This window comes from Calliphora vicina, chromosome 4 (genome assembly GCF_958450345.1).
Source record: "Calliphora vicina chromosome 4, idCalVici1.1, whole genome shotgun sequence".
Classification (NCBI taxonomy): Eukaryota; Metazoa; Arthropoda; class Insecta; order Diptera; family Calliphoridae; genus Calliphora; species Calliphora vicina.
This window is the reverse complement of record NC_088783.1, coordinates 86,187,360-86,209,852: the sequence shown is the minus strand read 5'-3', so window position 1 is coordinate 86,209,852 and position 22,493 is coordinate 86,187,360. Positions and strand designations below refer to the sequence as shown.

At 30.8% G+C, this 22,493-nt stretch overlaps 1 protein-coding gene across 1 annotated transcript in view; it reads right to left on the bottom strand.

The window, feature by feature from the left end:
* LOC135956847 (cytokine receptor-like) overlaps positions 1-22,493 on the bottom strand; it is a 115,924-nt gene that overhangs the window by 11,640 nt on the left and 81,791 nt on the right. Inside the window, exons 5-9 of the mRNA XM_065507441.1 lie at positions 17,966-18,077; positions 12,502-12,632; positions 6,465-6,630; positions 5,354-5,828; positions 4,995-5,286 (exon numbers count right to left, since the gene is read on the bottom strand). Of these exons, the coding sequence (XP_065363513.1) occupies positions 4,995-5,286; positions 5,354-5,828; positions 6,465-6,630; positions 12,502-12,632; positions 17,966-18,077 (1,176 nt within the window). The remainder of the gene's footprint in view (positions 1-4,994; positions 5,287-5,353; positions 5,829-6,464; positions 6,631-12,501; positions 12,633-17,965; positions 18,078-22,493) is intronic.

Sequence of the window (22,493 nt, the reverse complement as noted above, 5' to 3'; positions counted from 1 at the left end):
AATACTTGTACTTTTGAATCCCATTTCATTTAAATATGTTTGCTTTGGTATACCGTTAATTCTTTTATGTCAGGTATTAGGGTGGTTTTATCTCATAGGGTAAAAAATATCAGAATTTTTTTTGGGGGCACCCCCTTAAAATGTTTCTTTCTGTCAGATTTAAGGATTGCCAAAGTTTGAGCACAATTGGAAGATGTTAACCCGTGCAACTGGGGCCTCAAAGTTATGAAATCTCGATTTGTTGGCGACTTCGGCGACCTATATCTCTGGAACACAATAGCGAAGAGTCAAGCTCATCACAGATTACAACCAATTACTTACAAAGGACGAGCAAAAAAAACAAGTCGCCACTGAGGCCCCAGTGGCATGTGTTAACATCTTTCAATTGTGCTCAAACTTTGGCAATCTTAAAATTAAACATTTTAGGGGAGTGCCGCCAAAAAAAATCCGACATCGATTTTTTAAAACAACCCTAGTGTATATACACAGAGTTCGTTTGTGACCAGGTCAAGTCTTTTGTTTTTCGTGTATCATCATTTTTCTGAAGGTTTTTGCGCAAATAAAAATAATCGCGTCCTTTTTTTGGAAAATTTTCACTCCTTGTGGTGGTTCAACGCACCAAAGACGCGCATTTTGAGCACATTTTTCAGTAGAGCAAAAACTTTTGAATATATTGCAAATCTGATTTCACTAGTCGATTGTGCATCAAAAATTAATAGAATTTATGATTTTTGAATCCTTAAAAATAGTTCCAAAAACCCACAATTTGCGCCCCGCAAATTTCATATTTTGAAAATATCCCAAAAAAAGGACGCCATTATTTTTATTTACGCAAAAACCTTCAGAAAAATTATGATACCCGCAAATCAAATTTTTAAAATTAACTCTAATATACATATTTATATATGGGGCATTTCATGTCAAGTGCACCAACTTTTGAAATCGATGTCTTCCGATCGGGCAGACATCGATTTCATGCAAGGTTAGTTCTATTGGATAGTAACTCAGACACAATTTTTCAACAAGATCGGTCAAGAACTCTCTGAGTTGTTTTTTCTTATCCATGTAACTTATTACCTATTGTTCTTAGCAAAATGTGTCCGAAATAGTTTAGATAGCTCTTTCTTCAATCTTTCGAAAAAAATAAAAAATGTTTAATATTTTTTTTCCGAAATCAAATATTTGTTTGACTTTTTTTGACTTCTTTTTGTAAAATGGGCACTTTTTTCTTAAAATAAAGCTTAGATATTTTCCTTGAAGACCTATTTGGACGCTTAGTGGGATGCGAGTGGGATATCTATCCAAATAAATATTTTGTAACTCAAAATATACAATTTTTTACTTTTTTTGCAAAATCAAAAACTTGTTGACTATTTTTTTCAAAATGGACCCTTTTTACACCACCATAGTGGGGAGGGTATAATTCGTTTGTGCAGATGTTTGTAACGCCCAAAAATATTGGTCTAACACCCACCTTAAAGTATACCGATCGACTTAGAATAACTTTCTGAGTCGATTAAACGATGTCCGTCCATCCGTCTCCTAAAAATCTTGGTATATACACAAAATTCAACATAAATAACTTTCATTAAGACATAAATCACACGACCTAATCTCAAGGTGATCGGTCCATAATTGGTCATAGCTCCCGTATAAGGCCCACTTCCGAAAATCACTCACGAATATAAATTATTGATATTTTAAAAGAAAAATGTTTTTGCTCATTTACTTGGTGTAGGGTATTATAAGAAAGTATGGTCGGTCAAGCCCGACCGTACTTTCTTACTTGTTTAAATTGTTTTTAGTTCAAAAGAAAGCTTGGTTCTATTCCTTTAAGACATATTTGGTCGCTTAGTGGGATGCGAGTGGGATATCTATCAAAATAAATATTTAGTAACTCAAGACATACAATTTTTGATTTTTTTTTTGCAAAATCTAACTTTTTTTCAAATATGGGCTTTTCCTTTAAGACCTATGTGGTGGCATAGTGGGATGCGAGTGGGAAATCTATCAAAATAAATGTTTTAACACAAAAATTTTATCTCTTGAGATACAAAACATTTATTTTGATATATATCCCACTCGCATCCCACTAAGCGACCAACACCATCTTAAAGGAATAGACCTAAGCTTTCTTTATAGCAAAAAAAATAAAAAAGGACCCATTTTAAAAAAATCAAAAAAGTTTTTGATTTTGCCAAAAAAAAAAAAAAAAAATGTATATCTTGAGTTACAAAACATTTATTTTGATATTTATTCCACGCGCATCCCACTAAAGCTGGCCACACACGGATGATTTGTGAGTCCGATTTGTTCGTGTTCGACGTCTTGTTACTTGTTAATGGGGATGTGCGCGAACAAAATCACAAGTAATTGAAAATTTTCAATCACAAATCAGGCGAACAAATCATTCCGTGTGTGGCGAGCTTAAGTGACCAGATAGGACTTAAAGGAAATCAACTAAGCTTTCTTTTTAGCAAAAAAAAAATTAAAAAAGGGCCCATTTTGAAAAAAAGTTCGAATTTGCAAAAATAGTCAATAATTGTATGTCATGAGTTACAAAATATTTATTTTGATAGATATCTCACTCACATCGCAATAAGCAACAAAATAGGTCTTAAAGTAATGAACCTAAGCTTTCCTTTGAGTAAAATAAAAATTTTAAAAAGGGACCATATCACAGTACAACATTTTTCAGTTCATTGCTTTGGGACTCAATTCTGACAATTGCACGTGAAAGTAGCCCCAAAAATAAGAACTTCTGCATCATCAGTTTTGTCAAGTTGGCTGCCGTATTAATTTAATGGCCATACGAATTTTTTTTCCTCAATGTGGATTTTTATCACTTTTTCTATATTTTAGCACGGTTATATCTCGTATACCGTACGGAATATCTCTTTTGTGTCTGAAGCAAAGTTATAGATATTGAATAGTAGAAAAATAGTACGGAACATACCTACCCGAAAAAGGTGCATCCAGTGCCTTAAAAATCGCAAAAATGCCAATTTTTTAAATTTTTTACCAATTTTTCACCTTTTTTGATCAATAGCTGGATTACAAATGCAATTATGAACTGATCACCATGAAATTAGGTCGTGTGATTTGTGTCTATATAGAAGTTATTTATCATGAATTTTGTATGTATACCATCATTTTTAACAGATTTATTCACTTTAAAGTGATTTTCGGAAGCTGGTCTTATATGGGAGCTATGAATAATTATGGACCGATCATAATAAAATTTTTTGACATGAATTTTGTATATATAAAACTTATATGGAGCGAAATTTGTGTATATACATATATAAATTAAACATTTATGACCGATAAAGTCCAATTTCGGGAGGACATTTGTATGGGGGCTAGGTGAAATAATGAACCGATTTCAGCCAATTTCAACAGTTTTCGTCCTTGGGCCGAACAAATTATATGTACCGAATTTGTTTATGATCGGTCCATAATTAGTCATAGCTCACATATAAGACACGCTTCCGAACATCACTTTAAATTGCATAAATCTGTAAAAAATTATGGTATACATACAAAATTCATGATAAATAACTTTTATATAGACACAAATCACACGACCTAATTTCATGGTGATCGGTCCATAACTAGATTTGTAATCCAGTTATTGAGCAAAAAAGGTGAAAAATTGGTTAAAAAATTTAAAAAATGGGCATTTTGGCGATTTTTAAGGCACTGGATGCATCTTTTTCGGGTAGGTATGTTGCGTACTTTTTTTCTACTATTAATTATCTACAACTTTGCTTCAGCCACAAAAGAGATATTCCGTACGGTATACGAGATATAACCGTGCTAAAATATAGAAAAAGTGATAAAAATCCACCTTGAGAAAAAAAAATTCGTATGGCCATTAAATTAATACGGCAGCCAACTTGACAAAACTAATGATGCAGAAGTTCTTATTTTTGGGGCTACTTTCACGTGCAATTGTCAGAATTGAGTCCCAAAATCATGTGTTGTACTGTGTATTGGAAAAAATTTTAATTTTGCATAAAAATTTCAAAAATTGTATGTTTTGAATTACAAAATATTTATTTGGATAGATATCCCACTAGCATACCACTAAGCGACTAAATAGGTCTTCAAGGAAAATATCTAAGCTTTATTTTAAGAAAAAAAGGGCTCATTTTTAAAAAAACGTCAAAAAAGTTTTTGATTTCGGAACAAATACTAAATTTTTTTTCGAAAGATTGAAGAAAGAGCTATCTAAACTAATTGGTACACATTATGCTAAGAACAATAGGTAATAAGTTACATGGATAAGAAAAAACACCTGCTTGGATAAGATGTAAAATTTTGACCCGATCTTGTTGATAAATTGTGTCTGAGTTACTATATAACTAACCTTGGTGCTAATTTCATCCCGATCGATTTCAAAAGTTGGTTCACTTGTTGGTTCAATCTTAAATTTAAGTGAAATATTTAAATTCCCAGTTCTTATTTAAAAACTGTTTTGGATGATATATTGTAAGTACGATTTCTTAAGAATTAGTGAAAATTACATTCAGTTTGAACAACTTCTAATTTTTTTCCTGGCTAACGATACGTAAATTTTACGCAGTTAAGAACTTCCTTTAGATAAAATTCAATAAATGACAAAGGTTAAAAAAATTTAATTTTTACAATACATATTGTATAGTTACACTTGATCTGTCGGCATGTGAAAAAAATACTATATGGGCATTCTAGTTAAGCTATATGTATATGAGGATACCTCTAATAATTTCGACCTAGCTGCAATTTCAACTTATAGGATTTTGGCAATAATTTTATCAATACACCATTATTTTATACTTTTTCTGAGTTATGCTAGTAATAAAACAAATTCGGAATATTATCACTCAAGCAATAGGAAATATGCGTTGACGATTTTACTCAATTTGGATTAATGCTTTCACTACCGGGTTCAAATTTCAAATTATTGTCATAAATTGCGTACTTATTCATTAATAATGATGTCTACTTACCTTGCATTGATTTGGCAATTCAATTTCCGGTAGACACCAAAAAACTGTGTAATTCATTAATTCTGCAACGTTTTCTGGCGGCGACCACGAAAGCGTATAACTACTATTGTGATAAACTTTTGCAATGCTATTTTCATTTAGTTCGTAGCGGGAACTTCCACTTCGATAAACACGTATTCGACTTTCGTCGTAGCTTTCGCCTTTATCATTGGCACTCTTGATGACAAACATTTGCATGCTTTCATTTTTCCATGCAAATGTTAATGAAGATTCATTAGTTTTAGTGCTGAGCCTGTTCGTATGAAAAGAAAACATGTATCAAATGATTGTCGGAGGAACAAAGTTAATATGGAACTTACATAGCAACACCATGTTCATTGATTTCATTTATAACGTAATGGAAACCAGGACCATTGTACTCATATTTGGGCATTTGTTCCCAATACAGACGCAATTGAGTTTCAGTATTATCGATGTAAAAACTTCCTAGTGGTGTTTCAGGAGCTCTCTTCGGTCTCTCCGATTTAGTGTGGAATGATATGATCTTTTCTTTGCTCCAGAATTCGTCATTATCGACCATGTTCGACTTAACCTTCACTTTGATCCAGTACAGCCAAAATGCATACAAATTACTAATTACAATATTACATGTGCCGTTCTGACATTCCAACTCTCCCGTCTGCGGTGTTCTCCAATTGCTGTTGTTATCCCGTATTTGAATATCGTACGTTAGTCCAATTTTAATATAATATGAAATCTTAAGTTTCTCCAAAGAAATTGCAATACTATCGCTAGTAATATTTTGTGGAAATATGTCTACTGCAGATGGTATAACTGTAATCATAATTAGTTGAAATTATATCATTATAGTTAACGATTTAACGATTTAACTTAATATTATTAATTATTTAGGCTCAAGTTCTTAAATTGATTTCCTTAGAAATTCAATTTATTTTATTAAATTTTCAGAATTCTAAAGAATACTGAAAAAGTTATATTTAGACACACGGCAGAGTGGAATGCATTTTCGGGGTTATCCACCACCCCCTCATTAGATTTAACGATTTTTCAAAAGACTATTTTCAAATAATCCTCTGTGAAACTTCGAAATCAGTAGAGATATTTGAGTAAATATTGGTCATTGAATACTTGTTAAATAAGGCAAATTAAAACTTTTTATAAAAAATACGCATATGACTTTTTACACCAATGAGGACAATTTATTAAGGCATTTTTAAAAATACCTAACATTTACTAATACAATTTACCCCGACCCTTCCGAAATTACGATAACGAATAAATCCCCATCTGGCGTCAAACATGTCGCAGATAAATTTAAATTTCGAATGGTCCTTAACACTTTGGCTTCTAATTAAAATAGTTTTGAATGATTTAAAGTGCTGAGATTCCTTTATATGTATTATAACAAATATGTATGTGTGTATATAAAAAATTATAATTATATATTACCAATTTTGTGGTTGTTTATTGAAAACGTTTGTGTATTTTCACCAACATCGTTTGTTCCTTTTAAAGTAAATAAATATTTTTCTCTCATTGGCAAATAATCGGTTACGTTGCATTTTACTTGGTGAATTTGTTTCCCATCGTGGCAGTCACATTTATAGATGGAGCTCTAGAAAGATAATAAAAACAAAAAAACAATACATATACATATAATTTTATTTATCAATAAAATTTTTGTTTTGAGTGACCAAATAATAAGTTATGTTGAAAAACATACTGAATTTGGCAAGGAACATATGGAGTGCTATCCATTAGTCAAAAAAGATACTGATGTTAGTCAGCTTAAACGAGTTAATTTTAAACTCGGTGTATCCTCATGTTTTTATAATGATATTATAAATCCATCAATATGGCCAATTGACATTAGGGTACGTCCCTTTGTAAATTTTCAAAGGAAAACAAAACCAGTAGAGCTGCCGTAACTTTGGATAAAACTGGATTTAAGCTTTATTATCAGAATTTATCTGGTACAAAGTCAAAAAATGTTTTTTATTTTTCGTCACAAAGTGAGTTTGATATTATTGTTTTGGTTGAAACGTGGCTGAACAGTGATTTCAGTGATGGTGAATTTTTCGATACAAAGCAATATAATATTTTTCGTAAAGACAGAAATGCTCTCATTACTGGCTGTTCAAAAGGTGGTGGTGTTTTAGTGGCAGTTAAATCGCAATATAAATCTGCAATATGTCCTATTGATAATCCTAGTGGCTTGCTGGATCAACTTATAGTATATATTTCTGGTTTTAAGATGTTATTGTTTGTATGTATGTCATATATTCCTCCGGGTAGTTCTGAAGCCCTTTATGATTCACATGTTTCAAATATTTTATCGTTAAATGCGAATAGTGCAGTAAATTCTCATTTTTGTGTTTTGGGTGATTTCAACTTAAAAGATGTAAATTGGTCACGTTTTTCTGAAAATGGTGTATTATTACCTTGTAATGTGAATAAAACTTACGAATTTAATGTTGTTGATAGTTTACTAAGCTTAAATTTGATTCAAATTAATGATATCGCTAATAAATTAAATCGATTCTAAGATCTAATCTTTGTGCCATTCGATTGTGAATTTTTATTATATGAGAGTTTACTGCATATATCCCCGCCTAATATTCATCATTTGCCTTTGGCAATTGAAATAAAATCTTATAAATTTTTTAAATTATCAAAATGTTCAAATTCAACTGATTTTAAATTCAATTTATGTAATTTTGATGTGCTAAACTTTATTTTGAGTGGAGTTGATTGGGTTGATATTTTTGAAGGCAACTCAACATCAACCTGTTATAATGAGTTCTTAAGTACTGTTTTGACTATTTGTAGAGAAAATATACCGTTTAAACAAATTAAACCTTATAAGCTTCCTTGGTATACCAGAGGTCTAAAAAAGTTAAAAAATTATCGGAATAAATTTCATAAGCGCTTTCTTGTAACTGGTAGCTCTGAAAACGAAGCAAATTTTTTTCAATATCAGCGGGAATTCAATTTTTTAAATTAATTTCTATATAAACAATATCTTATTGAAAAAGAGGAGGAAATTAAAAGTAACCCTAAGTCATTTTGGTATTTTATTAAATCTAAAAAGCAAGTTTCTGATATTCCATCAACTGTTAAATATGGTAATGATATTTCAAAATCCTGTTGTGAATCCGTTAATATGTTCGCTAACTTTTTTAAATAAAATTTTGATCAATCTACATGTAGAGCTTCGAATTTTTCGAATTCGGTAACCATGCTTGACATTGGTACATTTGTAGTCTCTGAGGACGAAGTTTTAAATGCAATTATGCAAATCAATAATGGCTTTAAGTCAGATAGTGATGGTCTGTGTGCACATTTATTAAAAAAAAATGTGCATATTCCATTACTATGCCACTTTCTTTAATTTTTAATAAGTCTATTAAAGAGGGTGTATTTATTGATCGGTGGAAGTCTGCAATTATTACGCCAATTTTTAAAGATGGAAGACGGGAGGATGTAACTTGTTACAGGCCGATGTCCAAGTTAACTTGTGTGTCAAAAGTTTTTGAACACATAATTTATAAGCGCTTATTTTTTATCACAAAGCAGTGGATTTCTCCTAATCAACATGGTTTTTTTTCAGGTAGGTCTACTACATCAAATTTGACTGTATTTACAGAATATTGTATAACTGCTTTTGAAAATGGTAGTCAGGTCGAGGCAATCTATACTGATTTTTCAAAGGCATTTGATAAAGTGTCTCACAGTATTCTTTTCAAGAAATTGCAATTAATGGGTTTTCATTCCAACTTTTTAAAATGGTTAAAATCGTACTTTTCAGGAAGAGTGTGTAGGGTAGTTATTGAAGGTTTTGAATCTGTGCCTTATTTACAATCTTCAGGGGTACCTCAGGGTAGCATCTTGGGTCCGTTTTTTTTTCAATTTATTCATAAATGATATATCTTCATGTTTTGCTAAATCAAATTTTCTTTTATATGCTGACGATCTGAAAATATTTTTCAAAATTGACTCATTACGAGATATATTTGATCTGCAAAGTGACCTGAATAATTTGCATAGATGGTGTGCTGTAAATAATCTTCATTTTAATTTTTCCAAATGTTTGCATATTTCATATTTTAGATCTAATAATCCAATTCAATATATTTTTAAAATTGGCGATAATAATTTGAAAACTGTCAAATCTACTCTTGACCTTGGTGTTGTCTTTGACTCGTCATTATCCTTTGTACAACATATTGACTTCATTATTCCTAAGGCATATAAAGTGCTCGGGTTCATAAGGAGAAATTGTAATGAATTTTCGGATCCAAATACACTTAAATTAATTTACACATCTCTTGTTAGAGCGAAGTTAGAGTATGCTGCTGTGGTCTTTTATGCTGGTTTTTGATTTAATTAATGGAAGTATTGACTGTCCTGGTCTGCTTGCATTAATTCCGTTTTATGTACCACCTAGAATGCTTAGGTATAATACAATTTTTAATGTGCCTTATCACCATACCAATTATGGTCTTAACAGTACACTTACTCGTGCGTTTATACATCTTAATGCTATTAATACCAAACTACAAAGAAATTGTTTTAATCCGCATATAATAGAGTTCTGCACATCAAAATGTTTCTTTAAAAAATTGTTATGTAAAATAATTGAATAGTTTAAATAATATTTTCAAAAAAATTGTTAATTTTATTTTTATACTTAATCGTAGTCTGTAAGGAATTTGTATTTCCATTGACTTAATAAATGAAATGAATGAAATGAAAATTTATATACAGTGCACTCGCGATAATATGAACTAATTAAAATCAGGCCAGTTCAGTTTTGCAAGATTGTTCATATTTGCGAATGGCATCTAATTCCCATCTACAGCTAGGGAAGTCCAAAAATTATTAAGCAATTGAATTACAATTTAGCCACTACCCTGTTGATTTAGATTACAACTCTATGTAGATATTTAAAATATGAACAGCTTAGTTCACTAAGTTGTTTATATTTTAGAGTACCCTATGGAAGTAAAAAGTGTTCATATTATGGGGTGTTCATGACTTAAAAATGCGGAATTTTTGAAATTTTTTAACTTTTATTTTGAAACATTTGTACAATATAAATTTATTCAAAGTATTGGCCATTGTTAGCTATGACCTGTTCTCATCTTTCTGGCAACATAGGGATTCGGAACCAAAAGAACTGCTCATCTTTTGAGGTCAAGAACGAATAAAGCCAATATCGGATACTCTGTTCTAAAGTGCAGCGTATCCCAGAGAGAACGTTCTGCATTGATCGAAACAAATAGTAATCTGACGGAGCACGGTCTGGCCTATACAGCGGTGAGGCAAATATTCCCAACCACTTCATTCTAAATAGTTTTCAATAGGTTTCATGTCTGGCCACATATTCTACAGCTCTAAGCATCACAAGTAATGATTCGGTGCAAAAATGATTTTCTATAATGTTCAATAACTAAGTGAGAATAAATGACAGATATGTTCCATTCAAAATGACGTATAAGTTATTAAAAACAAAAACCGCAGATACGCAATCTATTGCAAATCCTGCATTTTTAATTCATACACCCAATATACAGTAGAAGACAAAGCCGTTCACAAAAAGTCCCGAAATTTTTGTATTACAGAAGAATTTTATTATTCACTATGTATAAGAAAAATATTAATTCATTTTAAAAGAGTATCAAACTTAAACAAAACATAAAAACTAAATTTAAAAATTGGATTAAATACAATATACTACTTTTAAAAAAAAGTCTGCGTGAACAGTTTTGTCCCTTGTTTGAAAAACAGAGTAATTTTAAAATTAATATTTTGTATGACCACCACGTGATTTTATAGAGCTTTGATTCTTTCTGGCATACTATTTACAAGATTTTTCGAAATGTTTGGGCTTATATTTTGCCTTGCTAGAGGAGCTCGCTCCCACATTTCAATTACAGGTCTTGGAGAGTATTTTTCGACAAAAAATATTAAATCTGTGGCCTGGGAAGGCCATTCGAGCAGTTTGATTTCGTTATCAACAAACCATTTCTTTTGTTATTTTCGCGGTACTCTTAGGATCATTGTCCTGCATAAATATTTCTTGTTTGACCACGTTCAACACCGAATATATCCAGACTCGGGAGATAAGAGGCCTGCAATATGGTAATACAGTCTGTGGCACTGATAATTCCATTGATACGCCGAAGTATACCGGGCTCATTGCCATGAAAACATCCCCAAACCATGATTGATCCACCCCTAAAATTTCATAGTTTGACATATGTTGCGATCTTGTACCTCAACGCGTTTGACAACCCATGTCAATGTGTATTTATGTGACTCCACCCGATTAATTTTAGTTATATCAGACCAAGTAACTTGTTTCCAATCGACAATGGTAAAGTTATCGTACGATTTAACGAAATTTAATCGTGCCTACTATGCTTTGACTTAAAATGTTTTTTTTTATAATCACTCTTGCTTTAAGTGCGATATTTTTAAGACATCTTCGAATTTTTTTGTCACTGACATTGATTCCATGGTCCTCTCTAAGCCCTTTATTAATTTAATTGCAGTGAAAACTGCAGTATTTGTGGCTCCTAAAACTATTAAGCGCCTTGAAATTCGAGCATCAGTAGAAGCATCAGTAGTGGTGATGGACGACCACCACAATGTCGTGGGACTGATAAATTATTTTGTTTTTTTATTTTTTTGTAAAGTCCGATAGAAACTTTGTATTTTTTTTAGCAATTAATCGGTACAAAAAAAAAATTTGTTATCTTCTAGGATGTTTTTCTTCAAAACTGAATTTATAGCTAAAGTAACTGAAAATTTATTGAAGAGGTTTATTTTGTGTTTTTTTGTAATAAAGAAATTAAAAGGATTATATTTACTTAATTTTCTCCTTTCAATATCAGAATTTAATTTTTTCACAAAATCTATTGGGGACAATACTGTTCACATGTGACTTCGTTCAGATGTGATTAAAAAAACGTATAAAAGTTCCGTCAGTTTAAGAGTGAGATACCAGATAATAGTAAAAAGAGTGCTTAACAATTTACAAAAGGAAAATGTTATCGGACCAGTTGTTATGTGCAAGGAATAATCTGTAAACTAAAATTTCATCTAATCGTGAACAGTTTTGTCTTCTACTGTATATCGTTACCTTAATATAGAAAAGCCCTAACTCGTGTTTTTTTTAAGTCGAGCTTTTTTGGCTAAATATGATATATTGAAATACACAAAAATCTGAGTTTACAAAAAATCACGAGTTAGGGCATTTCTATATTAAGGTAACGATAAATACATATATGTATACGTATATAGTAGGGTGTGTCAAATTGCAGGGGACCGAAGGCGCATCACGATTCTTATTCTATGGATTATTCTAAGAAATTATTCTAAATTATTATTCTAAGAAAGAAAAAATGAATTTCAAGATAAGTTGTGTTCAAATCTGAAACATTTGATATTAATTTCAGAACATAAATTATTAAAAACTTACATCTTTTGGTAGTTTATATTCCAAATTAAACTTTGTTAATACCATATTTTTTGGTCTTGTAAAACTGCACTCCATGTATTCATAATCATAAGATATACAGGAGAAATCTGTAACATTTTGTGGTTTTGTGCCTGTAAACAAAAATAATCATATTAATTATTGATTAGTAGATAATTACGATATTCAAAATGGTTATTTTTTTAATATGTGTTCTAAATGCTAAAAAAAACTTTGATATTATAGGAATTGATCGATTTAGTTAGGTTATCACCACTCTTCATATAAATGCCGTAAATTAGACAAAATAAGTAAGTGAGCTATATTCGGGTGTACCGAATCTTAGTACTCCCTTCACCAAATTATACTTTAAAATACAAAATTTAAAAAAAAAATGTTTCAAAATTGTTTTTTCGAAATTGTTTTCCAAATTTTTTTTTCAATAATAAAATTAACAAATTTATGACAAAAACATTTTTTTGGTAAAAAAAAAATCTAGGTCCAAATTATCTTTGCAATGGACTTTGAAATATCTATCATTAGATATCCATATTGTCTATATTAATGACTTAGTAATCCAGATATAGATAAAAAATCGACGTTGTCTTGGTTTAAATAGCAACCGAGTCGGAAGAATTCCCGATATATTGATGTATCAATCATGTTTGTAAGTTATTTGGGGGCGACGGAAAGTTGATTTTAACATACAGACGGACATGGCTATATCGACTTCGATATCTATAACGATCCATAATATATATATACTTTGTGGGGTCGCAAATGAAAAATGTAGAAATTACAAACGGAATTGCCACTCATGGTGAAGGGTATAAGAATAAGTACATAGAAAAAATAAGAAACAACTTTTTGTTTAATTACAGTGTCTAACAAATTGATTGGAACAGAATAATACCTATAATTCTGAAAGAGCATATTGAGTAGATAATTTTTTTAGAATAAACTAATAGTCCAGCTGGTCTGAATTTTTTTTTACAGTGGGTCAAAGTTTTAATTTTTTGATCGAAGGGAGCATTTTACTAACTAGAAAAAATGTTGTAAGTTAATGTCTAAGAGAATTCTTATGGTCAGAGTTATATTGTGGAATTTTATGGGGATCATTTCTGTGGAAGATCTTAACCCTCTAGCTCCTCTCTTTAGGGGTAAATTTTACCCTTTTTTAAAAAAAAGTCCTTTTAAAATGGATATTTAAGGATAAAAATATTCCAGGAAAATTTTTGCCAAAAAATTTCAGTAGGGTCACCAAAGATACAAAAGTTGTAAATAGAGCTCTTTACGCTTAATTAGCAAAATTACACACCACTTTAAGTCTTACATTTTTTTAAAAAAATCACCAAAAATCTATTTATGATCCGAATGAGCTGTTATTTAACTATAAATAGATCTACAAAAGCATATATAAATATGTAGGTTATCACTTTTAGGTCACGAGTTATTTAGGTTTATTTATTTTTTTAATTCAGCTTGATCTTTTTTTATTTTTAGATATGTCGGGCCTACGGAGCACAGTGGGTTCAATTGTACCTAAAGTGGCGATTAATTCACAGAAGTCGTAGTTTTAAAATATAATATTTTTTTATTGATGAGTTTTTAAAAGCACATAAATACACAGCATTTTAAAAAACGTTAAATTTTTTTTTAACCCTTTAAGCGAATTATTGTTTTTTTTTGGAAAAAAAAGACCTTTGTTCACAATTTATGATGTAACTTTGGAATGGAAAGCGATAATTTAAAGAATAAAATTGGAAATTAAAGCATACTTAATGTGCTATTAAAAACTTTAAATAATAAATTCAAAAAATAAATATATATTAGTATAAATTTAATTTAAAATCCGATTTTTGTTTTACACAAAATTTTATAAAAATAAAATTTTTTTCAAAAAAGTCACAAAAGAGAATATTATAATTACATAAAATACATAAATACAGTGGCGGCATGGTGTAGTGGTTAATTTGCTTGCCTACAAAACCGAGCACCCCAGGTTCGATCCCTGGCAGAGGACGAAAAATTTACATCATGGTTTTCGAGTTTTTCAAATTAACCTCCCTCTAAACAATCCATCCAAGAAGCCCCCTGACCACTCCTCCATCTGGAAAAGAGGATAACATCATGGAAAAGGTGAGGCAGCCAGCTATCCCCTGCACTGTGGTTCCAAATCAAAATCTAGGTGGACAAAATTATTTGGCGATCTTTTTATATAGAATTGGTATCTCCGATTCCAAAAAAAATCTTTAAAAGATCAATATAAACTTTTTTCCAAGTTACAGTAGGGTCTAGATATACATATAAAAAACATAAATAATAAATTAAAAAAAATACTTTTTCATGTCTTTCTGAAACTAAATTTTTAAAAAGATTTGTATTTACTATATTTCAAGTTACAGTAGGGTCTAGATATATAAAAATCAATAATAAATAAATATTTCTAAAAATTCCATTCCGTAAAAATTAAAAAAACGTATTTCGGCGGGTGCTGGCGGCTACAATTTTTTTACAAAGACATTCCCCAGAAGTTTCTTTAAATGATGTATATAGTCATCATTAAAGGACTATAACAGGAAGGCCCATAAATATAAGATATACATTTAATAAAAGCCTATATCAATGTTTATCTATGTTTTGAAGTATGAATTTCTATATGGTAAAATCATTGAGATATATCTAATTTAGTAAAGCAGTAAAATATTAAAAAAAAATAACGAAAATATGATTCAAAATTTTTTGAACTTCTGGCGCTTCTGTCGAGAAAACGAAATGTGCAATTGAAAAACCCATTTATATTGGAGGAGAGCAGATTGTCAGCGTCCGAAAAAACTTAGTTTTTCCAAATTCTGAAGATACCGATTTTCATAATTTTGTCCACCTAGATTTTGATTTGGAACCACAGTGCCCTGGGAGAAAACGGTAGGAATCAAAGATCAGCAAGGTTCCCCACCACTACACCAAATACACAGAGGGCGTTGTTTCTAGGCAACGACAGATGGCAGCACCATTATCCTAGACCAGCTACAGCATACCAATCATCTACCGATTAACGAAACTGACACAAGGCAATAATAACAATAGATTGAATCCTTATGGCAACATCATACATGTATCCGAAGACCCGCTACAGCAGACCAATCATCTACTTAGCTGGAACAACAACCGTTAAAACCGATACAAACAATAACAATGGATTTAATGGCAACATCGTACATGGAGACGCACGATACTCCAATAATTAGGAAGGACACTGTCCTTAGGACTGTGCAATTTAAATGGTAAATACGCGAAAAACAACTACTTCAACAATTTGTATAATATGGAGATGCTTTGTGGAAGCCAAATACCCCCAAGTGGTTAATTGGAAAAAAATAAATACATAAATACATAAAAACACAACTTTAAAAAAAATGGAAGAAACAATTTTTTTAACCTGTTTTGTTTCAGCATATGTTTTTTAGCAACAGGAGTTCTTTCACTATAACTTAAATAAGTAAAAAACCTCACTATTTTTTTTTGGGATATATAACCCGAAATGTCATATTTTAAGAGCATTTAATGAAATTTACCCGATCTCGCCCTGAACTTTTTTAAACTCCATCTATATATCGAAAACCCCCAATAATGGAGCACTTTAAAAAAAACATAAAAAATATTTGCAAAACATTTATCTAAACAACAAATATTTATTTATGTTCTCAAATACCTGAATTTGATTCTCAAATACCGAGCTGTGGTTAAAATGGAAAATTTTAAAAATTATTTGACTTTGACCGCTCACTCCTAATAAAGTAAGTTACTCACAACTGTACTTTTAGCAGTTAGTGATGCACTTTAATGCACTTTAACCCAATACCAAACATGACTTTGACAGATAAAGTTCAGCTTTTGAATTAATCGCCACTTTTGGTACATTTCAACCAAAAAACGTTAACATTTTTCAAAAGGGAGCAAGGTTTGTGGAGCTCCTGATGATTAAATATTAGCCTTATGTATAAATAGTTGGTATTGTTGAAAACCTTAGGGCTTGAAGATTATGGATTTTTCGGATGTCATTAACCTTAGAAACTAAAAAATTTAATATAGGGATTTTCCATGAACAAAAATATAAAATTTAAATTAATGTAAATTTTTAATGGTTAAAGATATTATAACAAAATTTGGAAATAATGTAGATCCAAATGTCTTTAAATCAATGGCATTATAATTTGTGACAGTTTTTAATTTCAAATACCAAAATTCGTAAAAGGGAAAAAAAGTAAAAACTAACTTTGTACGTAGTTAAATAAGATATAGGGCTATACAAGTATGAAGCTTTTTCGAAGATCATTGTTTTGCCTTATTAGAATTTTTTACTCAAACCTAATTTTTTTTTTTAAATTGGCGAAGTTTGGATAGATCTGGGGGCGACTAAGTCCTCTTAAGTTAGCCAAGTTTTATCTTGAACGCTTTTGGATTAGGTTTTCTTTTTGGATCCCGAAGAAAATAAATAAATAAACCTAAATAACTCGTGACCTAATTTATATATGTTTTTTGTAGATCTTCTCTAGAACTATTTATATGTTAAATATCAGCTTATTCGGATCAAAAATTGATTTTTGGTGATTTTTTTAAAAAATGTGAGACCCAAGGTGGTGTGTAATTTTGCTAATTAAGCGTAAAGAGCTATATTTACAACTTTGGTATTTGAAATTTTCCGGCAAAAATTTTCCTAGAATATTTTAATCCTTAAATGTCCATTTTAAACGGACTTTTTTTGATATTCTCGAAAAAAGATTAAAATTGAGCCCTAAAGAAAGGAGCTAGAGGATTAAAATCTTCCACAAAAATTCCACAATATCCACAATCCAGTTAGTATAATGCTCTCTTCGATCAAAAAATTAAAACTTTGAACCACTGTAAAAATAATCAGACCAGCTGGACTATAAGTTTATTCTACAAAAATTATCTACCCAACATGCCCTTTCAGAATTATAAGGTCGATATTCTGTTCAAAAAATGCTGTTGGACAGCGTTATTATAAGACAATTATGAATGTTAAAGTAGGAGGGAGGCCTTGTATGCGTACTAGAGACAAATGTTGCCCGATTTTGCCATACAATATAGTATAATTTCAGAGTATGTACTTAGAACTAATTTGTGCAAAAATTTATCAGGATTGCCGCATATTCATCAGATTTATGATTACTCAAACAGTATTCCGGAGGGAAATTTGTATGGGGGCTAGGTGAAATCATGGACCAATATTGCTTATTTTCCAATTAAACCTTATCAGCAGCGAGTCATGTTTTCAATATACAGACAGAAGGACGTACATAGCAAGATCGTGTTAGAATCGTATGAGGACCCAGAATATACATATATACATACTAATGTGGGTCTGCGAAAAATATTTTGATGTGTTACAAACGGAATGACAAATAAAACTGTACAATATTTTAAAAATTTAGTATCAACTTACCTACATAAAGTTCTGATACCGCGATGGCATTATCTCCAACTTTGCATTGGTACCGACTGTTTTGTTCAACAGCATTATGTATCATTAATACTGCCGTATAATCATCTAATAACTGAAAAAATAATTAAATTATTAATATGTATAGTGACAATAAGTAAGTTGCTAAATAAATTAAGCATTAATTTAATGTATAATACGTATGTGTTCAAATTCCGGATATATTAGACGGATTGCCAGACTTTCACCTATAATCGGGTTAATAACATTATGTACAGGATACAATAGCGCTCTGACATGTTTGATATATTTGTCTGTTAACAATGGGACATTTCTCAAAAATTTAATAATAATTTCCGGGATTACAAAATACTAAAAGAGCGAACACTGCTCTAAATTATCAAAAATGTTTGTACTAGACAACAATTTAGTTCAGTAAAAAATAAAATGTTTTCACATAAATTAATATAAGGAGTGAGATCGAAAAATTCTTAACACACGTTTTTCATTACATTTTTTAACCCAAGTATTATTTGAATTTTTTTTTGATCAAGTTACCTTTGAAAAACATGTCAGTTATTATGTGTAATGTCAATTATATTAATTTTTTTGTTAATCTGATTAAAATGAGTGACCAGAAAAAAGTGCGTACTGAAATTATTAAATATTTTCAACAAAACCCAACTTGGTCTTACAAAAAGTTGGCCAAGCATACAAAGGTCTGCCGTCAAACTGTTTCCAATGTTATTAAACAGTACCGGGAGAACTTGTCAGTTGATAGAAAACCTGGTTCAGGTAGAAGAAATGGTCCACATGATGTTTCTAAAGCCAAAAAAATAGAACGCATTTTCAAAAGAGCTCCCAACACATCCGGTAGGAAAGCAGCCCGGTTAGCTCAGTGCTCGGACTATTTGGTACGAAAAGTTAAAGCTAATGCAGGTTTAAAAACATACAAGGCTCAAAAAGTTCCTGACAGGAACGCTACTAAAAATTTAGAGGCCAAAAACAGAGCACGGAAATTGAAGTCAAGTTTTATAAAAAAATATTCTTGCTGCATAATGGATGACGAAACGTATGTTCTGGCAGATTTTTCGCAACTTCCAGGTCAAAAATTTTATGTTGCTGATGCTCGAGGGAATGTTGAAGAAAAGTTTAGGACCCAAAAGCAGACAAAATTTCCCAGAAAGTTCTTGGTATGGCAAGCAATATGCAGTTGCGGCAAAAGAAGCCACTCATTTGTTACAACGGGCTCTATAAATACCGAAATTTACATCAAGGAATGTTTACAAAAAAGGCTGCTTCCATTCATAAGACTTCATAATGTGTCCACTTATTTTTGGCCTGACTTGGCATCCTGTCACTATGGCAAACAAGCCCTTGAGTGGTACAAGAACAATAATGTGGTATTTGTACCAAGAGAGGCAAATCCTCCAAACTGCCCGGAGCTAAGGCCAGTGGAGAGATATTGGGCTCTTGTTAAAAGAGAATTGAAGAGTACAAAAAAGGTGTCCAAAAGTGTGGTAGATTTTAAACGGAGATGGACTACATGTTCGAGCAAAGTGACAGAAAGCACTATAAAAACGTTAATGGAAGGGTTTCCGAAAAAGGTTCAAAATTTCATCACTAGTGATTAAAACTATAAAAATAATTTTTTTTGTAAATTGTAATAATAATTTCAATCAAATAAAAAAAAAATTAAAGCTGTAAGTTTAGTGGTTTCTTTTTTATAAACATATATGTATGTTAAGAATTTTTCGATCTCACTCCTTAATAATAACATCGACTAATTGGGCAATAGTATCAGGCTCACAAATTACTAAATTGCGGAATGAAAGATAGACAAATAAAATTTGTCACATTTTGGTATAAAAAAATATGTCCTATTTTTCGAATATGTCGTAGAATAAGTAAAAATACAATTATATAATAGCGCCAAACTAGTTTTAATTATTAATAGGTATATTCATTTAACTTTAACCAAAAAAAAATTAAGTTTTTTAAAGAAATATTTGATATTTCTGAAGTTTATTATCATCTCGATTACTAATATCAAATACCTTAGTTCATTGCCAAATAAAACAGTTAGAAAAAAAATGTATAACAAAATGTAATAAGTCCACTAAAAAAACAAAATAAATAATAGAAAATAAGTCCCAAAAAGAGGGCATAAGTCGCCAACGCAGTTCTTTTAAACCGTGATTTTTTATCATTATATCGTCCCTCAATAAAACAATAGTGTATAAGCATATACAAAATAATTTTTTTTTTTTGATTAAAAATTCTGACCCACTTGGTGAAATTCTAAATTTTGACAAAGTGGGTCAAAATATCAATTGAAATATTACTTTTCTTATAGATGTCTACTGACAAAAAAATTTTAAACTCAAATTTTACTCAACTATTGTTTTATTAAGGGGACGATAGGACTTCATTTACAGATTTCACAAAGATTTTTTTAGGAAATCGTTTTTGTGTCTCATGTTAAATTTGTTAAAATGGACTTGGAATGTTTACACACCAGAAACAGTTCTTATTGAGGATAAGTTGGCGAGTTATTGGATCAGGTTGTATTGAATATAAATATCTATACAGATAGAAAACATTATACAGATACATACATATGTATGTATGTACAATGTACATGCATAATTGCTAAAGAACTTGAAAGATAAAAAACACAATTCTTTTTAAATGCTCGTATTTATGTAAGTATAAAGATTCAAAGTAACGCCACAGTCACACTGTCGCAAATCATTCAAAATGTCTTGCAAATGGCATTGTTGCGAAGAAGTTGTACAAGTAAAAACCGAATGTATTTAAAACATTAAAGAGATGTCAGTTTGGCCTGTAACAACCAACTTTGTACGAATATTTACATCAACTAAATGTCAGATAGTTCACAAGAATTATTATTCTATTTAATGGACTATTTATTATACAGTAGCAAACATATTTACGAGTATACAACAAATTCTCTAGCATTTTAGCAGACATGCAACTACTTACATTTACGATTTAGTAAATAATAACCGCTAAATCACGAGTTTAGGGGCCATTTTTATTTTAACATTCGTTTACATTTGTAAATGCTTATTTACGTGTATAAGGATGGCTTAAATAACATGATTACATACTTACATACATATGTATGTATGTATGTCTGCATGTAACTATTCGCATAAATATAATAGAGTTTAACGAATAAAAGAAAGCTACAATGACAGCGGCACACAGAGTCAGCCAAAACTTAAAAAACGTATTTCTTTGGTTTATTGCCACTGTTACGATTTAAATCAATCATGAATTAAGAATACAAATACAAATTTTGCGAATGCTAATTCTTGTTATATAAACATTATGCTTGTATACAGTAAAGTGCTAAACTTTTCAATTTCATTTGTAATTTCTACAATATTTATTTGCGACCCAATAAAGTATATACATACATATGTACCATATTCTGAATCCGATTAAGAGACGAACGTCTGTCCGTGTATTGATTGAAATTGGTTTTACGAAGCAACCCTGACGCAAGTCGAACTACCCTCTAAATTGTCTGTGTTGAATGAATCATCCAAATTGGTCCATAAATGCCTTCTAAGAAACCCAGTTTTCGGTTTCAGTTCAAATTGTAACCGCTAATAAAGTTTATACTTGTGACAAGAAAAATCGTACTCTAGGGATCAAAATAAGAAACTTTGCCCAAGGAATCACACCTCTAAAATGAATTCTAATGTTCCTTATTATGACCCAAAGGTCAAATTTTGAAAAATCCCTCTTTGACCCATTTAAAATGCCCCAATCGAGTCTAAATGTATGACCGACCCCCACTAACTTTGGAAGGCCGACCCAGCCATGCTAGTGGCATACCCCCTGGAACCCCCAGAGGGATCCCCATACAAACATTTAAAAAATCACCATTTTTGGCACTTTACATGATGTATTTATTTAGTTTAAACTTTAAAGCGAAATGATTAACACGAATAGTTTTAGCGTTCTTAAGTAGCGGAGTATTCAACAAGCACAAAATGGCGTTCGTGTCATAATAAACAACTTTGGAAAATTATGCTTAGCCAAATTCTCCAAATTTGACCTTTGGGTCAAAATAAGGAACATCAGAATTCATTTTAGAGGTATGGTTCTTTGGGTAAAGTTTCTAATTTTGATCCCTAGAATACGATTTTCTTCGTCACTTGGGTGATTATTTTGCGTCCCTGGAAATCGACCCATCCTAATGTACATCTACATAAATTATTCGATCTGATATTTTTTGTTAGTCTTAATTAAATTATTTACTTGCAGCTTCTGCCTTCTGACATAAATTTTTATTAATGTGTTGGTAGACATCTAGAACAAAAGTAATATTTCAAATGATATTTTGACCCACTTTGTGGAAGTAGTGTATATGCACGCACAGAAAAAACATATTTCGACATGGTTACGACAACTATACTATGTTCGTTGTAACAACAAATTGTTGTCGTAAACATATAATTGTTGTTTTAATTTATTTATTTTAGTTACTGTAACC